General features: G+C 43.5%; 1 protein-coding gene across 2 annotated transcripts in view; it reads right to left on the bottom strand.

Moving 5' to 3' along the window:
* Positions 1–26,404, bottom strand: part of KCNH1 (potassium voltage-gated channel subfamily H member 1) — a 415,212-nt gene that overhangs the window by 81,482 nt on the left and 307,326 nt on the right. For both annotated transcript variants that reach the window (XM_059904358.1, XM_059904366.1), the window contains exon 10: positions 5,828–6,024. In XM_059904358.1, the coding sequence (XP_059760341.1) occupies positions 5,828–6,024 (197 nt within the window). The remainder of the gene's footprint in view (positions 1–5,827; positions 6,025–26,404) is intronic.

The following is a 26,404-nucleotide window of genomic DNA, read 5'->3' as shown; positions in this document are numbered from 1 at the left end:
AGAATTATGGTCTTATCACTCACTGTCCCCTTCCCACCCTTAATTCCAACACCCTGATTTTAAAATAATCTTTATAGCTTGACAGTTTAATAGATGATTTTAATTCTACAGAAGCCCTCACTGTGGAAGAATGACAAGGAAAATATGGGCTGTGTAGAGATCATTTTGAAAACTTAGTTCTTCAGTGAGGAAGGGGATGTATTTCTAAGCACCTGGCTCTGTGGTGCTTTCTTTCCATCTTACCAACCTTTCAGAAGAATTTGTTCAGGGAGAAAACTGAAAGGCTTTCCAATGCCACTTATACACAGAGCTCTCTCCAAGCCTCCAATGCTTTGACCTCCACTTCGCCAGAATAAAATGCCCTTTTGTTAAAGTGGGCTAGAAATGTACATATAGTATTCAAGACAATTTACTATGGCAACCTCAGTTTTAGAAAACTGGTGCTTTGAAACCACCAGTAACTACAGTCCCAACTCCCTCCCAAACTCACTACGTTGGGGCCTTATCAAGCTAAGAAAAATCCATCCTGGAACAAATTACTACATGCAAACACGATGCAAAACATACTTAAAAACATAAAAATACTGGCTTTAAAAATAAAGCGCCCTACACAAAGAATGAGCTCCACCCTACTAATTACCTACATGCCAATTATCCCATGCACTGACTGCTGCTAATTACCTAACTGCTTGTCTGCAATACATCATTTAATTGAAGTGTGCTTCCTCTACTGTCCTAACAATGAGCAGGAGAACCGATCTCCTAGCCAGCACCTGGGAAGTGAGACCTCTTCCCCGGTCGTAAGGAGAGTAGAGCCCAGGCGAAACACTGATTCAAGAAAGGGTCTGGTTATAAACAAAGAGGGGCAAAGCATGAACTCAGAACCTCCTGGACTGAAGATGGAAGGTGAGGATGGGTGGCAGGGAAGAGAGGGAATAAATATGTAGCGAGTGGTTCCTATAGGCACTATGCCAACTTTTTTTGTTTTAATGCATATGATCTTCTCAATAAACCTAGTTAGGAGGGACTTTTATTAGACCCTTTTCACAGATGAGGAAACTGAGGCTTAGAACAGTTCAGTAACTTGCACAAGGGCACACAGCTAGTCAGGATTCACACCAGGGTTCAAAACCAGGTCCTTAACTCCAAAGCGGGTGCTCTTTTTAGTAAGTCACTAACATCACGGCCAAGCTGACCTGCTGGGCCATGCCTCCCCAGCACACCCACCAATGGTGTAGCTGTCACTTTGACAGGAAAACCTCTCATGTCTCACAACCTGGGATACGACTGGGATTTACTGTACAACAAAGTATCCTCCAAGTGTCCTGAAGGATAGCAAAGGCCATTGGAGATATTGTGGAGACAATCTGTGCCACCCCTGAAAAGTCAACAGACTGGGAGAAAGCAGAAGCTGAAGAATGCCAACATGGGAAAAGCTGAGAGCCACACTTAACCAAGGCCCACCACAGGATGCAATGCTGCTTATCAGGAAGGTGGGGGCAGATGCCGGTTTGGGATCTACCCCTTAGGAGCTGGGTGGCCTTGGAAAAGTGATTCCCTTCTCCATGGGGTCCTAGTTTATCCTTCTGAGAAGTGGGGTTGGTACTGTAATGTCATGAGGTTGTTCTGAGGATTTAATAAGCTGACATAAAACATATACTGACATTGTGACATATCTGGAGTTGGTAATAATGTTACTATTAGTAGTGCACAAAGCTCCGATTGCCTGTAAGAAAATGCCCGGAGAGCCTGACATCCTAGGAAGCTGAGGGTCTGAGATGAGGAAGGTCCCACTTCCCCTTTTTTTCATGAACAACTACACGCCACCTCCTCCGAAGAAAGGAGGATGCCTTACTTTCCTCTTGGCAAAATACTGATGCCCTGGTGACTGACCTAACAGGTCAGAACAACCTCATTTTTCCCTCCTTGAATGGAACTAACCAAAAGAGTGGGTGTGCGCCGACCTCGCCACTGACAGGAGCTAAAGGGACAGTGAGGCCAGAGAAGCTGGCCCCTCCTTTGCGCAAGAGATGCAGAGAACCCTGGGATAACATCCACCCCACAGAACATTCTGCAGAGCAAGTGCCCTGCCATTCTGCAGAGCGAGTACCGTGTATACACAAAGGCAGAAGCGTAAGATAAGAAAGAAGGGAGTGTCAAGTGGATGAAACAAAATAATAACAACTCACAGTTTAATTGAGCACATACTATGTTCTAGAACCTGTGTGTAGGAGCTTTGCAAATATTATCTTATTTAATCCTCGTAATGATCTTACAAGTAGACCTTTCCATCAGCCCCATTTTACAGATGGGGAAGCATTTAGAGCTTGCAGAGGCACTAAGTGGCAGAGCAGGATGCAGACTGAAGTCTCACCTGGCTCAGAGCCCACAGACAGGGAAAACCAAAGGTCAAAATGCTCGATTGGCCTTCAGGTTCTGCCTCCTTCATCCTTGCCTGTGACCTCAGGTGTCTGTGGAGGAAGGTAACAGGTCCTCCATGAGCTGGGTCCCAAGAGCAGTGCCAAGGGCTGGGTGGTGCTCATACACATGGGTTCAGGGATAAGGGGGTGAGACTTGGAATACAGAGGCCAGGGTCAGCCATGAAGCTCTGAGAAGCAGGAGGAGGCCTGGTCAGTGAGTCATTTCTGGCTCCGGTTCTTTCTTCACTATGACCTTTCTATAAAATGTCATATTTATGAAATGAGGGTGGTGGTGAAATGGAGGAGAGAGTGGATGTACATTGAGGCCCCTTCCAGCACAGAGTTCTCGCTGTGCACTGGAGGACATCTACAGGACCGAACGACTCCCCAAACAGATGTCAAAGGCACTGCGTTCTCAGGAATCTTTGCAAATAACACACTCGATTTTGCCAAGATAGAAACAGCCGCAAGAATACACTTCATTTGGCCAGAAAAAAATAGCTACAAGAATGATTCATGCATGTAATGTTCTCATCTTCTATGCCCTATGTAACTAGGCATTAATTCGCAGAAGGACAAAATGAGAGACTACAATGAATATACCAAAATGCCTCTTTTTTTTTCTCTCTTTATATAAAGGATCTCACTAAAATTCTCTCGGATCCACATCAGACTCATAGGCACTTGAGATTGGAAGGACATATGAAGATCAACTGATCTGACTCTCCATTGGATGGCTAAGTCCCCTCCACAGTGTCTCTGAGGGGTCTCCAGGGGATGCCTAAATACCTCCAGGACAAGAAACCAGATACCTATTGAGTTCAATGGGCAGCTCCGATCTTTTCCGAGGTCTTTCTTATACTGTCTACAGCTTTGGTTCCACCTCTGCACCTTGTGGCCACACAGACTATGCCAAATGCTCCTCCACACAGCCCTTCACAAACGTGGTCCCCGAGTCTTCTCTTCTGCAGAGCTGTCAATCATTCTGCACTTACAAAAACAATCTGGCCGCTGACACACTGTTGTTTTTGTTGTTGTCCTTGTTTTTCTAGGACAGATTTACTTGATCCACAATTTTTCCAAGATGATTAGTCCTCCAAATAACCCAAACTGTGCATTTTTTCCAACCTATATTATCAGCAACACTGAAAGCTGATCATAATCAACTTGCTTTCATAAAAAGAAGGAATCCATCAAAAAATAGACTTTAAGAGAATCCACTTGGCTAAAACTATCACCAGCAAGCGTTCCATGTTCTCAGATAAACAAGGGAGAACTATGAATGCACATTTCTCCCCCACTACCCATTCCCCACTGGAATTTAAACAACAAGCTTTCCAATCACAGAACCATAAAAATCATCAATCATCTGGCCACAACCTCACATCTTATCATGTGGATACTGAGGCCCAGAGATCCCATCTCTTTCTCCATGCCATCCCCGGATGTTTTTATAATTCCCCGTGCTGGATTAGGCACTGGGGATACCAAACCCTTGCCCTCCCAGGTCTCTGAGCAGGGACTCACAAGGCAGTGCAATTCAAGGAATGTAAAATAGGTAGAAGCACATTGTTGGGGTAACCCAATGACAGGCGTTTGGAACTTTGTACAAAAAACTTGGAAGGCAAAAGGCTGTTTCCTTTCTCTGTGCCTTTACTCAAGCTGCTCCTCCAAGTGCAACCCTCCTCTTTGTCTGGCAAACTGATCCTTTAAGACTCAGCTCAGGTATCACCACCCCCACCAATACTTCCTCCCTGACTCCCCCCTTTATCTGCCCTTCTCCTTTATGATCCCGTAACAAACACCTTGTACAAATCACACTCATTGCACTTAGCATCGTGTACCACACTTAGCCTTCCCGTGTGGATTGTCTCCATTAGACTTGAGCTTCCTGAAGCTAGGGAACTGAGTTTTACTCAGTTTTACACGTCTAGTCTGGTTCAGTTGGCATGCACAGGATTTGATGAACAAATAAACATTTCAGCAGACTCTTAACGGTTAACAGGAATTTGTCACACACGGAAGAAGAGAAAAGAATTCCAGGTCAGGAAGCCCATGTAGCGACACAGTGCTCTGAAAGGGTGTGGCATGTCTGCAGAGCTGTGTGGGTCATTCTCCTGGTGGGCGTGGTAGGCGTGGGAAGAGTGCTGGGGTTGGAGCTCAGGGGTTAAGTTTGGGCCAGATGTGAAAAACCACATAAGCCGTGCTGAAGTTTGCAGACATTATCCTGTAGTTAGGGTGGGGGCAAAAAGTCTTTACGGTGGGGAGTAATGTCATCCCATTAGTCTTTAAGGTCACATAAGTGGCCAAGGAGGAAGCACCGCATTGAGGAGAGACACAGGGAAGGAGGGTGTGTTTGGAGCCTATTGCTTGCTCCAGGACAGGGGGAGACTCAGTATCAGGGGCGCCGTGGTCCAAGAGCTCAGGAAGAGCCCTGAGGGGGGGATGCAAAGTGTGGACTCAGGCTTGAGAGCATCGGTGGAACCAGCAGGATCTGATGAGTAAACTGAGGCGTGGGAGACAGGGAAGAAGCATCAGTGTTGACGGCAGTGTTTCTAACCTGGAACCCCGGGGCGAGACAGACAATGTTAATAGAGACAGGGACCACGAGAAGAGGAACAGTTTGGTGGGGGGGCAGATCGTGAGGTCATTTCTGGAAAGATTCCTATGACAATCCTCCCAGATGATGTCTATAGGTTGAGAGCTACTTCTTAACTAAAGGACATAAATGAAATGCAAGAAAATCAGTCATGAAAACCTCAAGAGTACTAGACATATTTTAATCCTCGCAGAGACAGACGGAGCAATTCTGATGATTTGAGGGTGAAAGAAACAAGCTCAGATGAGAAATCTTCTGGTTCTTAAAACTACAAATCATTTCTCAGTCCGTTAAATTGACAGTTGTATACAAAATATTCTCTAGGCAATCAGATTCCATCTCTTTCTTATTTTCTGGACTCAACTGAATCATTTTCATATCTTTAAAAAAAATTATTATTACCAGCTGGCTAATAGCCTCACACCATTTGGTGGGTCCTAGTCGCCAGGGAGAATTCAGTTTATATTAATTAAGTGGTCCTACTCAGCCATTTTATTGACTAACAACCTCACTTTTTACTCATCTGTTCAAAATGCTAGAAGGTCAGGATTTTACTGAGGAAAAGCCCTCAGACACACTCATGAACAAATCCCTTCTGCACCAAAATCAATCCACCTTTTAATCTAGCAACATCCTTTTCTCTCTCATTTCATAGCAAAAGCTCCGAAGAGCAAGCAACAAACAGAACCTCTACAGAACCAATTGCTCCATTTAAATAAACAGCAAAAGGACTTTCCTGGCCCACGTGGTTATCCTAAGTGTACAGAGACTGCTCTTGGTAGAAAAGAAACTGAAACTGCCAGCTCACCCTCTTCCTCAAGTTGTAGGTGAGAATGAGGTTCCGGGAGAAGGAGTGGGAGAAGGCTGTGTAGAATTCCAGCACTTTCTGCAGGGCGTCCCGCTTGATCACATGCAGGTCACAGTAGGTCAAGGCCCTGACGTTGGCACAGGACTGGGCAAGGGTGGCTTCCTTCCAGAACACGTCTCCAAACACATCTCCCTTCCCTGAGGAGAGAAAACGGTGATGAGGAAAGTATCAGTAGGAGGTGTCTGGCCATCGGGGCTGGCTTCCCACTGTCTCCCAGAGTTGCTGTCCATTTGGCATTCCATGGCTTGGGCTCAGAAAAGGCAAAAATGGTTTTAATTTGGACCTTAGCAACATGCAATTTAAGAAACTTTAAAATACCATAGAATATATGTCAAAGTTCAACCAATAACTTTCGGTTCATTTGTGACCTCCTGAACACCCTATCCAAAATGGGAACCCCGTGTTATACTTTATCACCCATGGTTTTCCGAAGCATCAATCATAGTCTGCAATTATATTATTTACTTGTTTTTTGTCTGTCTCCCAACATGAGCATTCCTGTGTCTCAACTGTCCACTAACACACAGTGTCTGGCACACAGTAGGAGTTCTCGCAATATCTGCCAGCAAAAAAGCAGTGAGGAAGGAAGGCGAATTGTGGGTCTACGTTAGTGGGACTGAGAGGTGCACACTAGGCTGTGATGGGGAGAGTGTGGACTCTTCGTCAGAAGCTGAAGAACAGGGGGTGTCTCCCCCGTTTAGGACGACCTACATGGAAGGAGTCAGGCAAGAGTGGAGTTCCTCTTCTCTCACACTCTGTCCATTGCCCTGAGGTTTATGTTTGTGTGGTGCCTCATTCCTCACCCTCTCTCCCATACCTCCTTCCATGTTCCTCCCCTTGCCAAATGCCCTCCTGGCGGTATCAAAAGATGGGCCCTATATAAGTGGCATCTCCAGGATCCTCTATACCTAGTATTCCACAAGACTATATTTAACAATATATTTAATAAGTCAATAGAGTACTCATCCCACATAGCCACATTCTGGGTCAAACTTCTATCAATCTCCTCTAAATATCTGTTTTTCACACCTAGGGATATTCTTCCTACCTTTCCCAGAGACCAATGTTTTAACATATGTCCAATGCAAAGCTTAATTCATTCCTGGCACAGCCTCTGGTTATAAATAGCTTGAAATGTTGTTTCTCTTGCTTTTAAATTTTCAGCACAGATAAACACAAATTTGAATCCCCAGGGAGCCAGAGAGGAGTATTTGGGGGGTGTGGTGTGGTGGGGGGAAGGAAACAATGCAACAAGGGTGAAACCCAATCTAACAACTCTCAAGGGAGTTGTCAGCCCATGCATCCAGATCAGCCACACTCTGCAGCTAGAACCCAGGTACCCGCGACTCAGTGTGATTTACAGGGCAACTGTTTTCCTAATTCAAGCTAAGGAGGCAATTAGAGTTTTAAGCATCTGGACAGAACTTGACTTTTTCTCAAACACCAAAAAGTGTCCACTCTAAGTACATAAGGTACTCCACGGGTACAGCCCTCTCTAAGCACCTCCATGACGTGAGCTGAAAAGCAAGTGTACTGGACACATTACTCTATGTGTTTGTGAAATAATGTGTAGTTCTAATTTATGAAGATGGTTTCACCAACTCAATATGAGTAGGATACATGCTTGGGGTAGCATTTAGGTAAATATGCCTTTAAAACTGTGCTATTTAAATTCCCTTACCAGGTGTTTTTCAGCCATCTGTTATATGAGTGGGCTAACGTAGGGCAGGGGCCAGCAGATGGTAATGTTTCTCTCAGTGGGATACCACCTGGCTTCCACAGAGAGAGGTTCATTCAGTGTGTGCTCCCTAGCACGGAGTCCTCACCAAAAAGGCTGGCCAATTCATTCATACATATGGAGCATTCTATAACCCCTCTTTACTGCTCTGCAATGCCTCTCACGCCTTTCATAATTATGTAATCCTATTCTCCTAGAGAATACTCTTTTTCTGACATGCAGTATGGTAAATAGTAAAAAAAAAAATGGACCCTACACATATACTGCAACTTACTTCAAGAGGCAAAGCCTAATTCTCTTTCCTCGAATCTGAACTCACTTTAGTCTCTTGCCTTCACCAATAGAATGTGGCAGAAATGATGTTCCAGGATTTTCAGGCAGGGTCATAAGAAGCCTTGTAGCTTCTGTGTGTGTCTCTTGGAACACTTACTCTCAGAATGCTCCCTCTTGGACCCAACCACCATGTTTTGAGAAGAACAAACCACACAAGAGGTCACATAGAAGTGATCTGGGGACAGCCAGGCTCTGTCAGTCATGTAAGCAAGCCATCTTGGCCATCCAGCCCAGTCGAGCCTTCAGATGACTGTAGCCCCAGCCAATGCTGGACAGCAACCACACATGGCAAGTTCAAGGGAGAACCAGCCAGCTGAGCCAAACAACCCACAGCATTATGAGAAACAATTAATTTCTTAGGTCTCTAAATTTAGGAGCTGTTTGTTAAGCAGAAATAGATAACCAGAACACACAGAATCATGGACTTCTAGGATGAGAGGCCCATGAGAAATTATATAGTGGTTTACCTAATATTCCAGTGGAACACTGAAAATCATCCCAGCTCTGAACTGGCACCCCACTTCCTTCCCTGAAATAACAAGATGAGAAAGAGCTAGAGGTGGCTCTAATGGGCAGGTTCTCCTAAGTGAGCATTTTGCCCATCAGTGAGAAAATGCAGAATTTACAAGTTCTGCAGTCTCCTACTGTGATCAAATGTTGTATAACTAAGGCAGAACTATTGAGAGTAGACCATTGGTAATCTTGCCTAATTCTTATTAAGATTACTTCCTTTAAGCAACTTAAGCTTCCATCAACAGACGACTGAATAAAGAAGATGTGGCGTATGTGTGTATACATGTCACAAACACACAATGGAATATGACTCAGCCATAAAAAAGAATGAAATGTTGCCATTTGAAGCAACAGGGATGGACTTGGAGGGTATTATGCTAAGTGAAATAAGTCAAAGAAAAACGAATACTGTATGATATTACTTACATGTGGAATCTAAAAACAATACAACAAATTAGTGAATAAAACAAAAAAGAAGCAGACCCATAGACACAGAGAACAAACAAGTGGTTACCAGTGTGGGGAGAGGGAAGGGGGGAGGGGGAATATAGGGGTAAGGGAGTAAGAGGTACAAACTATTAGGTATAAGATAAGCTACAAGGACATACTGTACAACATGGGGAATATAGCCAACATTTTCTAATAACTATAAATGGAATATAACCTTTAAAAATTGTGAATCACTATTCTGTATACCCATAACATATAATATTGTATGTCAACTATACTTCAATTTAAAAAGCTATAGAGGATTGGTTCAAGGTGGTGGAGTAGAAGGATGTGCTCTCACTCCCTCGTGTGAGAGCACTGGAATCACAACTAACTGCTGAATAATCATCAACAGGAAGACACTGGAACTCAACAAAAAAGATACCCCACATCCAAAGACAAAGGAGAAGCCACAATGAGATGGTATGAGGGGGGCAATCACAATAAAATCAAATCCCATAAATGCTGGGTGGGTGACTCACAAACTGGAGAACAATTATACCACAGAAGTCTACCCACTGGAGTGAAGGTTCTGAGCCACAAGTGAGGCTTCCCAACCTAGGGTTCTGGCAATGGGCAGTGGAAATCCCAGAGGATCAGACTTTGAAGGCCAGTGGGATTTGATTGCAGGACTCTGACAGGACTGGGGGAAACAGAGACTCCACTATTGGAGGGCACACACAAAGTAGTGTGTGCACCAGGACCCAGGGGAAGGAGCAGTGACCCCATAGGACACTCAGTAAGACCTACCTGCTAGTGTTGGAGGGTCACCTGCAGAGGCGGGGGGTGGCTCTGTCTCACTGTGAGGACAAGGACACTGGCAGCAGATATTCTGGGAAGTACTCCTTGGCGTGAGCCCTCCCAGGATCTGCATTAGCCCCAACAAAGAGCCAGGGTAGGCTCCAGTGTTGGGTCACCTCAGGCCAAACAACCAACAGGGAGGGAACCCAGCCCCACCCATCAGCAGACAAGCAGATTAAAGTTTTACTGAGCTCTGCCCACCAGAGCAACAGCCAGCTCTACTCACCGCCAGTCCCTCCCATCAGGAAACTTGCACAAGCCTCTTAGATAGCCGCATCCACTAGAGGGCAGAAAGCAGAAGCAAGAAGAACTACAATCCTGCAGCCTGTGGAACAAAAACCATATTCACAGAAAGACAGACAAACTGAAAAGGCAGAGGGCTATGTACCAGATGAAGGAACAAGATAAAACCCCAGAAAAACAACTAAATGAAGTGGAGATAGGAAATCTTCCAGAAAAAGAATTCCAAATAATGATAGTGAAGATGATCCAGGACCTCAGAAAAAGAATGGAGGCAAAGATTGAGAAGATGCAAGAAATGTTTAACAAAGTCTTAGAAGAATTAAAGAACAAACACCTAGAAGAATTAAAGAACAAACAAACAGAGATGAACAATAACATAACTGAAATGAAAACTACACTAGAAGGAATCAATACCAGAATAACTGAGGCAGAAGAACGGATAAGTGACCTGGAAGACAGCATGGTGGAATTCACTGCTGCAGAACAGAATAAAGAAAAAAGAATGAAAAGAAATGAAGACGGCCTAAGAGACCTCTGGGACAACATTAAATGCAACAACATTCACATTATAGGGGTCCCAGAAGGAGAAGAGAGAGAGAAAGGACCCGAGAAAATATTTGAAGAGATCAGAGTTGAAAACTTCCCTAACATGGGAAAGGAAAGAGCCACCCAAGTCCAGGAAGTGCAGAGAGTCCTATACAATATAAACCCAAACAGAAACGTGCCGGGACACATAGTAATCAAGCTGGCAAAACTTAAAGACAAAGAAAAATTATGGAAAGCAGCAAGGGAAAATGACAAATAACATACAGGGGAACTCCCATAAGGTTAACAGCTAATTTCTCAGCAGAAACTCTATAAGCCAGAAGGGAGTGGCATGACATATTTAAAGTGATGAAAGGGAAGAATCTACAACCAAGATTACTCTACCTCACAAGGATCTCATTCAGATTCGATGGAGAAATCAAAAGCTTTACAGACAAGCAAAAGCTAAGAGAATTCAGCACCACCAAACCAGCTCTACAACAAATGCTAAAGGAACGTCTCTAAGTGGGAAACACAAGAGAAGAAAAGGACCTACAAAAACAAACCCAAAACAATTAAGAAAATGGTCATAGGAACATACATATCGATAATTACCTTAAACGTGAATGGATTAATTGCTCCAACGAAAAGACACAAGCTCGCTGAATGTATACAAAAACAAGACACATATATATGCTGTCTACAAGAAACCCACTTCAGACCTAGGGACACATACAGACTGAAAGGGAGGGGATGGAAAAAGATATTCCATGCAAATGGAAACCAAAAGAAAACTGGAGTAGCAATACTCATATCAGATAAATAGACTTCAAAATAAAGAATGTTACAAGAGACAAGGAAGGACACTACATAATGATCAAGGGATCAATCCAAGAAGAAGATATAACAATTTTAAATATATATGCACCCAACATAGGGGCACCTCAATACATAAGGCAAATGCTAACAGCCATAAAAGGGGAAATCGACAGTAACACAGTAATAGTGGAGAACTTTAACACTCCAAGTACACCAGTGGATAGATCATCCAGACAGAAAATTAATAAGGAAACACAAGCTTTAAAGGACACAATAGACCAGATAGATTTAATTGATATTTATAGGACATTCCATCCAAAAGCAGCAGATTACACTTTCTTCTCAAGTGCGCATGGAACATTCTCCAGGACAGATCACATCTTGGGTCACAAATCAAGCCTCAGTAAATTTAAGAAAATTGAAATTATATCAAGCATCTTTTCTGACCACAATGCTATGAGAATAGAAATCAATTACAGGGAAAAAAACACAAACACATGGAGGCTAAACAATACGTTACTAAATAAGCAAGAGATCACTGAAGAAATCAAAGAGGAAATCAAAAAATACAATGAAAATATGATGATACAAAACCTATGGGATAAAAAAAAAAAACCTATGGGATGCAGCAAAAGCAGTTCTAAGAGGGAAGTTTATAGCAGTACAAGCCTACCTCAAGAAACAACAAACATCTCAAATAAACAATCTAACTTTACATTTAAAGGAACTAGAGAAAGAAGAACAGACAAAACCCAAAGTTAGTAGAAGGAAAGAAATCATAAAGATCAGAGCAGAAATAAATGAAATAGAAGCAAAGACAACAATAGTAAAGATCAATAAAACTAAAAGCTGGTTCATTGAGAAGATAAACAAAACTGATAAACCTTTAGCCAGACTCATCAAGAAAAAAAGGGAAAAGACTCAAATCAACAGAATTAGAAATGAAAAAGGAGAAGTTACAACAGACACCAAAGAAATACAAAGCATCCTAAGAGAGTATTACAACCAACTCTATGCCAATAAAATGGACAACCCAGAAGAAATGGGCAAATTCTTAGAAAGGTATAACCTTCCAAGACTGAACCAGGAAGAAATAGAAAATATGAACAGACCAATCTCAAGGAATGAAATTGAAACTCTGAGTAAAAATCTTCCAACAAACAAAGGTCCGGGACCAGATGGCTTCACAGGTGAATTCTATCAAACATTTAGAGAAGAGCTAACACCCATCCTTCTCAAACCCTTCCAAAAAATTGCAGAGGAAGGAACACTCCCAAACTCATTCTATGAGGCCACCATCACCCTGATACCAAAACCAGACAAAGATACTACAAAAAAAAGAAAATTACAGGGCTTCCCTGGTGGCACAGTGGTTGAGAATCTGCCTGCTAATGCAGGGGACACCGGTTTGAGCCCTGGTCTGGGAAGATCCCACATGCCGTGGAGCAACTGGGCCCGTGAGCCACAACTACTGAGCCTGCGCGTCTGGAGCCTGTGCCCCGCAACAGGAAGGGCCGCGATAGTGAAAGGCCCGCGCACCGCGATGAAGAGTGGCCCCCGCTTGCCGCAACTAGAGAAAGCCCTCGCACGAAATGAAGACCCAACACAGCCAAAAACATAAATAAATAAATAAATAAATAAAGTAGCTATAAAAAAAAAAAAAAGAAAATTACAGACCAATATCACTGATGAATATAGATGCAAAAATCCTCAACAAAATACTAGCAAACAGAATCCAATAACACATTAAAAGGATCATACACCATGAGCAACTAGTTTTTTCCCAGGTATGCAAGGATTCTTCAATATACACAAATCAATCAATGTGATACACCTTATTAACAAATTGAAGAATAAAAACCATATGATCATCTCAATAGATGCAGAAAAAGCTTTCGACAAAATTCAACACAGATTTTTGATAAAAACTCTCCAGAAAGTGGGCATAGTTGGAACCTACCTCAACATAATAAAGGCCATATATGACAAACCCACAGCAAACATCATTCTCAATGGTGAAAAACTGAAAGCATTTCCTCTAAGATCAGGAACAAGACAAGGATGTCCACTCTCACCACTATTATTCAACATAGTTTTGGAAGTCCTAGCCATGGCAATCAGAGAAGAAAAAGAAATAAAAGGAATACAAATTGGAAAAGAAGAAGTAAAACTGTCACTGCAGATGACATGATACTAAACATAGAGAATCCTAAAGATGCCACCAGAAAACTAGAGCTAATCAATGAATCTGGTAAGGTTGCAGGATACAAAATTAATGCACAGAAATCTCTTGCATTCCTATACATTAATGATGAAAAATCTGAGAGAGAAATTAAGGAAACACTCCCATTTACCATTGCAACAAAAAGAATAAAATACCTAGGAATAAACCTACCTAAGGAGACAAAAGACCTGTATGCAGAAAACTATGACACTGATGAAAGAAATTAAAGATGATACAAACAGATGGAGAGAGATACGATGTTCTCGGATTGGATGAATCAATATTGTGAAAATGACTATACAACCCAAAGCAATCTACAGATTCAATGCAATCTCTCTAATTACCAATGGCATTTTTAAAAGAACTAGAACAAAAATCTTAAAATTTGTATGGAGACACAAAAGACCCCGAATAGCCAAAGCAGTCTTGAGGGAAGAAAACAGAGCTGGAGGAATCAGAGTCCCTGACTTCAGACCATACTGCAAAGCTACAGTAATCAAGACAATGTGGTACTGGCACAAAAACAGAAATATAAATCAATGGAACAGGATAGAAAGCCCAGAGATAAACCCACGCACCTATGGTCAACTAATCTATGACAAAGGAGACAAGGATATACAATAGAGAAAAGACTGTCTCTTCAATAAGTGGTGCTGGGAAACCTGGACAGCTACATGGAAAAGAATGAAATTAGAACACTCCTTAACTCCATACACAAAAATAAACTCAAAATGGATTAGAGACCTAAATGTAAGACCAGACACTATCAAACTCTTAGAGGAAAACATAGGAAGAACACTCGTTGACATAAATCACAGCAAGATCTTTTTTGATCCACCTCCTAGAGTAATGGAAATGAAAACAAAAATAAACAAATGGGACCTAATGAAACTTAAAAGCTTTTGCACAGCAAAGGAAACTATAAACAAGACGAAAAGACAACCCTCAGAATGGGAGAAAATATTTGCAAACGAATCAACGGACAAAGGATTAGTCTCCAAAATATATAAATAGCTCATGCAGCTCAATATTAGAAAAACAAACAACCCAATCCAAAAATGGGCAGAAGACCTAAATAGATATATCTCCAAAGAAGACATACAGATGGCCACAAAGCACATGAAAAGCTGCTCAACATCACTAATTATTAGAGAAATACAAATCAAAACTACAATGAGGCATCACCTCATTCCGGTTAGAATGGGCATCATCAGAAAATCTACAAACAACAAATGCTGGAGAGGGTGTGGAGAAAAGGGAACCCTCTTGCACTCTTGGTGGGAATGTAAATTGATACAGTCACTATGGAGAACAGTTTGGAGGTTCCTGAAAAAACTAAAAATATAATTACCATATGACCCAGCAATCCTACTACTGGGCATATACCCAGAGAATACCATAATTCATAAAGACACATGCACCCCAATGTTCATTGCAGCACTATTTACAATATCCAGGTCATGGAAGCAACCTAAATGCCCATCGACAGACAAATGGATAAAGAAGTGTGGTACATATATACAATGGAATATTACTCAGCCATAAAAAGGAACAAAATTGGGTCATTTGTAGAGACTTGGATGAATCTAGAGACTGTCATATAGAGTGAAGTAAGTCAGAAAGAGAAAAACAAATATTGTATATTAACGCATATATGTGGAACCTAGAAAAATGGTACAGATGAACCGGTTTGCAGGGCAGAAATTGAGACACAGATGTAGAGAACAAACGTATGGACACCAAGGGGGGAAAGTGGCAGGGGGGGATGGTAGTGTGATGAATTGGGAGATTGGGATTGACATATATACACTAATATGTATAAAATGGATAACTAATAAGAACCTGCTGTATAAAAAAATAAATAAAGTTCCAAAAAAAAGCTACAGAAAAAAATATGAGGGAAAATTGTTGAAGACATGAAGTGGGGAAATGTGGGTCAATTAGCAATGTAGTCATTATGTTCCCATGTGATAAGAATGGACATAAAAAAAGACTTAATGGAAATACATAAAAATATTAACTGTGTTACCTGGGGATGGGGAGGTGGATTTAAAATTGTGATTTTCCTTGTTTATGCTTTTATTCAAAGTGTAATATTTTGTAATAATAAAAAATATTACTTCTCTTAAACAAAACCCAATATGTGAACATTCTCAAATGAATTAGGAGTAGTCTTTCTAATTATAAAAGAACCCATAATGTAAAATAATAGCCCCTCATGTGCATTTAACATATGAGTTTATCTGTAAAAATTCAGTTTATAAACAACTCTTCAGGAGTATATCTACTGCATACAACAAAGGGCAAACATATTGTGTTTGAAACACTCCAGGAAATAAATCAGTGCATCTTTAGAAATGACAATATTCCCATTGTGAAGAGTATTCCAATCAAAGGTTTTGACAGAAACAATAAATGGAGACTAGTTTCTACTACAAAAGGTATTTCAAGGTAAGATAATCATGATTAACTTGTAGGGTCTAGGAAGTCTCAGTGTTGTCATAACGTGCATTTGATTTTCAACCCAAATTGAAAATCATACAATCTTTCTTCCTGTCAAGGCAGCCTTTTTGGTATAAATGACCTGTTAGTGAGATTGAAGAATGTGGTTTCAGAGGACCTGTCAGATTCAAAACAAACCCAAGACTATTCTGGCAAATGAGAAATAAAGTTATGACACATATAACTTGGGAAAACTGTCAAAGGGAAGGACGTAGAGCATTTGGCAGGCTGCTTGTAAGTTACACACATCGCTGGAATAATGACTTCCCAGGTCAGGGTTACGAATCGGAGGCCAGGACAAACTCTATAACCACATTCATCTCTTGTTCCCTAGTGTGAAATGATCGTTCGCTGAAGAACAAAAGGTACCCCAATGCACTCGGCAATCAAACTTCTTGAGACCCTCAGCTTATTGATTTGTTTATTACACTGAGGCGCTGGGTGCAGAATGTTAAAACCTAAGGTTCTAAGATTCTAAAAGACATTCTAAGTGGATATTCTGAGCTGGGGGGAAAAGAAAAAGGAAAAAAAGGGAGGGGGAATAAAGGAAAGGCAGTCTCATTAAAACTCCAAGCAAACATCCCTGTGATAATTAATCCTCCTCCCCTCCCACCCCCCAATTATATGCAGCTTTCTTTACTGAGCCTCCACTTTTGCCATGGACATAGACAGCCCTCTGGGGTACAAACGTGGGGCTGAGGAACATTCACAAAACAGAGGTGGAAGTTGGGACACAGGGCTAAGGTGGCACCAGGAGAGAGGGAGGGGAGATCTCTGCAAGGAGTCCAGCACAGGAGGAAACCAACACCCTGTAGACAATTTGGTGTCATGAAGGACAGAGGCTGGAACAGCCACTTGCAGAGGCTGAAGCGGGAAGGAAGACGGGAGTGGGGGGTTGGGAGGGTTAAGAGGGGTGATTGGGGACAATTCAAGAGGTGCTGGGACTTGGGGACCTGAGAAGATCCACAGCCTACTGAATATTAAAGAGTTACAGAAACGGACAACCGAGTTTAGAACACTCCAGAAAAAGCCCCGTTTTTAAAAGACTGGCTGTGAGTGAGCTTGGCGGACCAGAGGGGTCAGAGCAAAAATGAAATTCCAGCTGCTTCTCTTCACTATTCCCTATCATGTCCTCTTATAAAGACCACTCACAGTGGTATCCTGTACTAAGCAAAACATAATTCTGCAGTTAAAGTCATCATATGCTGCTAAAATCATCAGTCATTTCTAGGCCCACACCACTGAGAAAGAACTGATTCGGTTATTCATGCAATTCTTGGCAGGCACTGGCCTGGGTGCTGAGGTATAGCAGTGGGATGACAGATGCAGTGGAGTTGAGAGAGACTCAGGTGATTCTAACATGTTAGGGGCTATGATGCGGAGAGTACAGGAGGGGTATCCGGCTCAAGCTCAAGCTTCCAGGAAGATGTGGCGTCTGAGCTGAGACCTAAAGGATGAGTTCCAGTGAACCAGCGTAAAAACATAGCACAGAGATAATTCCAGGGAGAGGGAACAGCACGTGCAAAGGCCCTGAGGCACAGGATATGTCTCTTTATCAGGACTGAAAGCCATTCGGAAGCCTCTGGGTTCTCCAGGTTTTGGTTTATCTGCTCCTCCACTTGCCTGCAGAGATGAGTGTGGACAGTATATTTTGTAATCCTTTGAGGAAAATGCCTGGTCTCCTCATTCAGCTGCAAACTCATCTAAGCACCTTCCAGACTCTACAGTGAGCATGTGATACCAACACTGCTAGGAGCTCCACCCAAGGTGCGGTGAGGGCCAGCCCTAGTGCCTTTATTCCTTCTCTCTGGGGCATCAGGAAGTCCTCTGTCCTCAAGCCATCTCGAGACTAGAGGGGCCTTGTCACTCACTACATCAGGACGGTGAAATGTGGCTGCAGAGATCCTGGCATAGTCGAGAGAGGCTCTGAGGGAGAGCCATTCTCTCTCCTGGCCCTTGGGATAATTCTGCTTATGGGACATAACAAAGAAGCTGGATTAATCCCTCCAGGCAAGTCCTGAGCAGACTGTGCACACCCACTGAACTGGGTAGCTCAGGAGGATGAGATGAGGACGGGGAGAGTTCTCAGACCTCCTGGACTCAGGATAGACATCAGGCATGTGAAATCCAGGTCCTCTCCTGGGTCCTCAGAATCATGGCTAAGACACAAAGAGAACTTGCCCAAATCTCCTCCTCCCTGGTACTTCCCCCAGCACATTTTCCAAGTACTTTATCATCCACTCTGTCAGCACAGGCTTCAGGGCCAGACAAGCTGGCTTCAAGCTCAGGTCCGCTTTGCTGGAGCAGCCCCTGCCAGCCCCTCCCCCTCACTCTCTGCCTCTAATCACAGTGGGTTCTCAGACCCCCTCCAAGTCTGGCTCCCGGCTCACCTCTGGGCCGTCTCAGCACAGCCTCAGACATTCCGCCCTGCTCCTTGGTCTGGATAACTCCTTCTCATGCCTCGAACTACACCCACACCTCCCTGACCCTTGACCAGAGCAGCTCCCCATTACGTGTGCCCCTGCAATCTGCAAACACTCCTCATCCCTGTCATTGCCGGGTCCCCAGCAGGGTCTTGGGCACACAGCTGGCGTTCAATGGTTGTTCGATGCATAAATAAAGCAAAGGCACTAGGCATCTTACTAACCTCTCCCAGTCTCAATTGACTCAGCTAGAAAATGTGGGTAATAATACCCGCCTCACAGGGCTGTCGTAAGGCTTACATGAAATAATGTGAACAAAGCACTTAGCACTGTGCTTGGAACAGAGTAGGTGCTCAAAAAATAGTAGCCACAATAAAAGAAGAGTCCTCTATAACAGCCCTGTGAAGCAAATTCCACAGGGATCATCAGCCCCATTTTAAAGAGAAGAGAGAGCTCCAGAGAGGTTTAAATGATTGTCCGTGACCCATGGGCTTTCCCCCCGCGGCCATGCAGCCTCCTCACTAGGAGAGGCCACGAAATGCTCCCAGTGGACTGTCTTCTGCATCCCCTCTCTCAAGCGGCCTCCTCTTCAGTCAACATTTAGGGAGCTCTACCTGGGGCGGGCACCATGCTAGGTGATGGGAAAGAGGATAAATGAGGGAGAGCCTTGACCTTAAGGAGCCATGGCCTAGGAATCCACATGTTCCCCAGAACCAGTTCTCTCCTTTTATGGAAATAAAACCCATGCCTTATAGCTGGGCACAAAGATGACCAGAAGAAAGACTGCACTACAGCTAAATGTGGCCATTTGTCTGAGCTCTGGTAAAGGGGAGGGGCACAGAGGGATGTGTGCCACCTCTAGGGTCATGCCCTGCCCTTCCTCTCTCCCCGCTTCCTCCTGGCTGGAACAAGATGTGAGCTCTCTTGGACCAGGAGGCCAAGGTGACAACCTCGTTAGGATGAAGCAACAGGCTAGAAGGAGGTTGGGTGCCTGACACCATGAAGTCGCCACACCAGCCCTCTCTACCTGGACAGCTGGCTCCACGAGAGAAAAACACGTTTCTGTCTTGTGTAAGCTTCTATTATTTCGGGTTTTTGCTGGAGCAGCTGAATCCACATCCTAGCCAATTCAGGAGCCCACGGTCCACTGGGGCAGTACAGTGTGTTGGGTTCTGCGGGGGCAGGTATACACACATCTGCTTTCTTCACCTGCTCCAGGAAAAAGCATGGGCTTCCACACCTCTGAAGAATCGGATGGGCATGACGATGGAGGCTCTGGCAGCACATTCAGAGCAAAAGCTCCAACGACTTGAGCTAAACACCTTGGTGGTACCCACCCACCTCCCACACCAGCCCTGACTATGGACAGGGGGCCAGGATCTGCTGAGGGATCCCTGTGCATGAGGCCAGGCACTGGCCAGGGACCCCGCTTCAGGCATCCACCATGTACCTCACCCCAAAGGTGCTAAAGTCCAGGTTTTCAAGCTAATTTTGGAATAGTTAACTCTCCCGCATGCACTTATGGACATTTCCCTTGCATTATCTGAGACCATGGGGGACAGCAACTAAGCAGAGTTCTGACACCTCGTAAATTTTGCCTCCTCTTATCTGTAGTGAAACCACCAAGCCCTTCTTGTTCTTACTGGGGAAAAAAAAAATGCTGCTGGCAGTCTGTGACCTCTGCTTCATCTGCTGCAGTTTAGAGATGTGAGAATGTACATCAAAGACAGACAGACGTGGTGGAAATCTCATCCATTTGCCTTCCCATCCAAGCCATGAAGATCTACTACTAGGAATAAAGCCTTAGCTTTAAGTGCCAGATCGTATCGGATTGTGTTGTGATGTCAGGTGCTGAGCCAACATGTTTTACTGGATTTTTTTTGTTGACAGAGAAAGCAGGGACTGGAGATGCTCAGGAAGCGTGGCTCCAGGGACAGGTGTGCAGTTCACCCCACTTCTCAGAGGGGCGTCTCCCTCTAGAAAGGTTTGGTCTCATGCTAGGCTTTGTAGGAGAGTTCAGAGATGTTCAGGAAACATTTGTTTTCTTTTGAAGTTGGTACAAAGGAGAACAATTGTTCTGCTCTTCTGCAAACCATCTCTGTATCAGGGATGGGACCATGGTGTGGTTCAGCCACATATCTGGTTAATGAAACCCACACAAGAATCTGTAACGTCATACACCAGGTGCGGTGTGAACTGCCTCTGACTCTCCCAGGCAGCTATGAGATTGGGAGTTCCCAAAGGTGGGGTTACGTCTCACCACCCTTCTGCACACAATTCAAACCAGTTCAGCAACTTGGCCTGACCTATTACGGATCAGGCAGTGTTTCAGCAATTGAGGGAGATAGAACAAAAAGATAGGACATCATCTCTACGTTCAAGGGGCTTACAATATGAGACAAAACTTACATGAATGTAACAGTGAAGTTAAAACAAACAAAAATGTAATACCAAGATATGTGGGAGCCTGGTCTAGGCAGAACTGGAGAGATTTCATAGAGAAAAAGGGAACGGAGCTAGCCTTCTACGGTGAGGCAAGAGAATTCAGATACATGAAAGAGATGGATAATCCCTTCAAACAGCAGGGGGAAAGCTGGATGGTCAGGAATAAAGAGAGCTGGTTTGGGCTATGTTCTCCTTTCTTTCAGGGCTCAATTTCTTGGTGGTGTTATTCACACTGCCTCCGTGCTCTGACTATCAAGGGGGGAATGATTTGTGCCTATTCCTGATGTTTCCTGCCCAGAAGGCAGCTTCAGGTGCACCACACTCCTGGCCTCTCTCGTGCCCTCATCTGATTAATGAGTTTGGGAGGAGACCCTGCACGTGTGCAGGCCAGCCCCTTTGCTCTCCTTGGGATCTGCCTGCTAGGAGCTTGTTCTCTCTGTCCCTCCTGCCACCAGAGATACAGGGCAGACCCTCACAGGGGTAGGCTTGTGCTGGTCAGCAACACAAGGGTGGGTCTAATCCTGGGGCTTAATATTGGGAAGCCTTCTTGGATGCAAATATAATGCATATTCTCCAATATTAGCTTTATCACAAAAATAAAAGGTGATATTTTGACTGGTACCCATCTTACATATTATCTCTCTCTTGGTTCAGAACTCTGGGAGAGATGTATGCAGATTATGAAGCACCCCTGAACCCAACTCCCACCCTCTTCATTTCTCAAGCTCCTCTAATCTTGCTTCTGACCCTATACTCAGCATTACTCTCACCGTGGTCAATAACCCTTTTCCTGATAACAGCCTAAAAGATAGTTTTTCGTCCTCAACATATTAAAGCTCTTTGATTCTAAGATATACTTAAGTTGTTTAGCATTTTTTATCTCTGAAATCAGAAGATGCCTTACAATCAATGATATGTCACAGTTTAATGGTAGCATTGTTTCTCAGTAGGCCATAGAATACTGGTGTGTCTTATCATCTGTGGCATCTTCTAGTCACTGAAATGTGGTTCTGTAGCATTTGAAAATGCCCTTTTCTGCCCCTCCTTGGCTTCTGTGACATCCCACTCTCCTGGTCTCACCCCCTCTGATGGCGGTCCATCTCGGACTCCTACATGTGTCCCACATTAACTGGTATTCCTTGGGGCTCTGCTCTAGACCTTGTTGCTTCTTACCCTCCTCTCTCTCCTTGAGTTTTCTCAGCCTCTCCCTTAGCTTCAATTGTCACCTGGATCACAATGATCCCCAGGTTTATACCTCGAGCTTCGATCTCTCTTCCGAGGCCATAGAATCTCCCACTGGATACTTGAACTTAGCTCAAATCCACAGATTCAAAACTGGAACCGGTCCTGCTCCCAGGGAAACCTGCCCATCCTCCAGTGTTTCTCCTCCCTGTGAAAGTTGTCCAAGTCATTGCAGACTCCACCCTCTCGCTCGTCTCCATATTCAATAAATGACCAAGCTCTGATAATTTTATTTATCAGATATCTCTTGGATCTGTCTACTTTTCTCCATTCCCACTGCTGTTAAGTCCGTTCAGGCCTGTCTCATCTCTCAGCACCCTCCTCACTGGTCTCCCTGCCTGCTATCCATCCTCTTCACAGCAGCCAGGATGATCTTTCTAAACACAAATGCGATTTCGTGACTCTTCTCTTTTAAAATCTTTGCAGATGCTGCCCCTCTGCCAGGGAACACTCTCTCTTTAATCCTCTATCCTCAGCACACCCCGCTCCCACACACCTGGTGGAATTCAGTTCATCATGGAAGTCTCAGCTCAGATGCCACCTCTGTCAGGAAGCCTTCCTTGATTTCTTCTGGCTGGGCTGAATTAGATGCCTGTCTTATAAGCTCCCATAGCATCCTGTTCATACTCTTATTACAACTCTTGGCACTCTATTATATACGTGAAACTGCATATTCACTTGTCTGTTTCCCTAGTGAGACTGTTAGTTCTATGCCAGGAGTGTATGTTTGGTTCACTGTTGTATCTCCAAGACCCAGCACTACACCTGGCATTTTTATGGAATGAACTAATCAATAGAGCAATGAAAAGATGGGTCTGAGTGGAATAATGTAAGGTGGGACAGTATTTGAAAGACTATGAATGACTTAGGATGGATGACTTTGAGGACAGGACTGGCCCCCAGTCCAAGTGCAAGAACCTTGGTGTCCTCAGGTGGCTACATTGTCAGCCTGACTCCAGAAGGAATTTGCTGACCTGCTCAGAAAAACTCCTGTAATTCACTCTGATCTAGTTTAATGCTGAGCTGAAAATTTATGGACCTATTTAAAAAGAAGAAATAAAAATGATGGATGTTAGAAATTACCTTATGATACAAATTCTCTCCTTAAAGGAATTAAAATTTCACCCCAATATGGGTCACCAGCCTTCCTCCTGGAGACTATACTGTGTCTGATGAAACAATGTTGACATAGCTATCTGAAAGGGGGCCCACACATAAATGGTTACATTAAAGCAGTGGCTTGGAAACATCATGACAATTCTCCTTCTGTTCTTCACAACTGCAGTTAGATAAAATTAAATTAGCCAAATGTCTCTCCACTAAGTGAACAGATCACAAATCTTCCACTGAAAGCAGGTGATAATTTTCCAGGATGGCTACAGATAAGAATTCAAAATTGACTTGATTTTTCCCTTTTTGTTTATAAAAGGATATGTGTGCATTGTAGAAAATAAATGAAATATATTGAAAAGTAGAAAATATTGGCTCTTAAGACCACCATGCAGAAAGCTTCAGTTAATGTGTTGGTACACTTTCCATCTTTCTTCCACTCATATGCATTTTTATGTAGTTACAATTACTGCATATATAGTTATATATTCTGCTTTTTTCCCCACTTAACATTATATTTGAAACATTTTGCATTCCAATCAAACTTCTTATACCATCATCATAACAACTGCCTTGATTTACCATATTTTTTTATTTAACCAGTCCCCTCTCTCTGGGCTCTAAAGTTATGAGAATTTCCTTTAGAAAGCTCTATTCACTTTGCACCTATTTTTTCTCCCCAAGTTCCTATTTCTTCCTCTGAATCCTAAATCTCTGTCTTGAGCCCTGGCTTCTTTTCCCAGTTCCAGACCTGCCTTTCTGAGTAGCTGTTAAACACTCCACTTGGATACCCCACTGGCCTTTAAACGCAACAAGTCAAACCGAGCTCATCACCTTTCCCTCTCACCACCTCTTCCTCCTGACTGGCTTCTTCTGTTGCCGGTGCCTCCATGTCTCCACCACCGGAGGTCAGTCCCCTCTCACCTCCCTGTATCTGCTCCCCACATCCTATTATTTACAACCTTTCAGACTCTCCTCCCAGAATGTCTCAAGCCACCTGACCCTTCCATGCCAGATTCAGCAAATACAGGTCACCCAGTTAAATCTGAATTTCAGATAAATGGGTACATTTTAGCATACACATGCCCCATCAATATTTAGGAAATACTTCAGCTAAAAATTATTCTTTGTTTATATGAAATTCAAATTTAACTGGATATCTGTGTTTTATTTGGCAGCCCGACTCCTGTCTCGGTTTCTCCTGCCCACACCATAACACCTTTCTTCCTTACTATAAGCCGCAGTCACCTAATGGTCTCCTTGCCTCTATGTCAAATTCATTAATTTTTGCAAATCACAGCTCTAACAGTGTCACACTTTACTCACCAGCCTTGGTGGTTTCCCACTACCTAGTTCCTCAGGCTCACGTTTAGAAACGTCAACAGGCTAGCCCAGATCTGCCTCTCCAGCCCACGTCCCACTGCTGCCCTTCAGGGTTCTCAGCTCCAGCTCCACATCCTGGAGGTTCCCCCTCTCCTGCTCTCTCTGGCTCTTCCTCCCCATCTCCCTTCCACCACCTCACTCAGGCCCTCAGGATTTCTGACCCGAGAGCAGAGGGGCAGGGACAGCCGCCTCGTCCCTCCTCATCCATTCTTTTGGAGCCTCCGTGTGCCAGGCGCTGAGAATAGCAGAAAACAAAGCCGATCGAGACAACCTCCCAGGGCGCTGGCATGCTAGTGAGGCCAATTGTAGACTTGAACTAGCCGCTCACACCACGCGGCCATGGGAATTTAAAGCCTCCAAGCCTCCATGCCTCTATATCTGTGGAAACTCCATGCCTCTATATTTGTGGAACCTCCATGCCTCTATATTTGTGGAACCCAAATCTTCATGTCACTCCCATGTTTAAAACCCTCTCTGGGCCCCTCATCCCCCCAAGATAAAGTCCAGCCCCTTATTCTGGACCATGGGGCCCTTCACAGCCCAGCCTCTGCCTTTCAATTCAATTCAGCTCAATTCAGCAAACAGCCCCCAGTACCTTCCATGTGCTGGGCCATGCCAGAGATATGAAACCAAAGGACCTCAGCTCATAGGTGACGGATGAGTAAACGTGCAATTGATGCAGTGTGATGGTCTTAGCAGAACCACAGGAGGCCTTGGAGACTTAACCAGTTAGTGGCAACTCCTGCAGGGAGTTAGTGCAGAACTGGGGTTACAGTTAAATCTCCAGTCCCAGGTCCAGGGCTCTTTCCACTACTCAGTGTAGCCTGGCAACAAAAACGTCTGTCTTGCCCAAGACGATGAACCAAAACAAAACAAAAAGATACAAGATGATCTGAGATTAAAATATAAATTACGTATTAAAATGCAAAACCCATAAAAGTTACTCCAGGGATTCTAAATCACAGTGAAACAGGAGCATTTAAACACTGCACTTATAAGATAGAAACACAGAGAAATGGATCACACTCAAGCTGAGCCCTGATGAAAGCTCATCCCTCATTTACATTGGTCAACTAACACAGAACTGAGATAACAACTTACTTGCAGATGCTGAGAGTACCACTGGGGCAGGGACAGAATGAGTACCTGTGACTTTTTATTCTGATATCTATGAAAATCTAGAAGAAGATTACTTTTAAAAAATTTAATGAATAAAATGCACAGGCTAAAGTCTTGAATTTATTTCAAAGAGCCAAGAAACGAAATTAGAGAAGCCACGAAGGGATTTCTAAGAGAATTCCAGAAGGAGATTAGGAGGGTATCACCTCAAAAATCAGGCAGAGAACCTCAGAGGGAAAGGAGAACACAAGAGATCATCTAGTATATTCTCCGTCCTCAGGGGACAGCATGGCTTTCAATCCAGGAGAGAGATCGTCTGTGTTTGTGGGACCATGTTTTTAAACTGCGGGCTGAGGGCAGGTCAAGTAAGTAATTCAGTGGGTCATGACAGTCAATTTCTTTTTAAATGAAAGTGAATAGAATCTAGTAGAAAACACGAGGTTGCATTTCATGCAGCAAGAGTTAAGTGCTGAGTTTTATGTATAATTGTGTGTGTGCGCATGTGTTTATTAGTTCATAATACAATATACATTGAGTCAAGAAAGTTTGAAAAACACTTTTCTAGAAAACTTTTATTAGAAAGGGTTTTATTTTAAACACATACTAAG

The sequence above is a fragment of the Balaenoptera ricei genome, chromosome 1 (assembly GCF_028023285.1).
Source record: "Balaenoptera ricei isolate mBalRic1 chromosome 1, mBalRic1.hap2, whole genome shotgun sequence".
Taxonomy (NCBI): domain Eukaryota; kingdom Metazoa; phylum Chordata; class Mammalia; order Artiodactyla; family Balaenopteridae; genus Balaenoptera; species Balaenoptera ricei.
The sequence above is the reverse complement of the archived record's forward strand: the minus strand, read 5'-3'. Positions and strand labels throughout refer to the sequence as shown.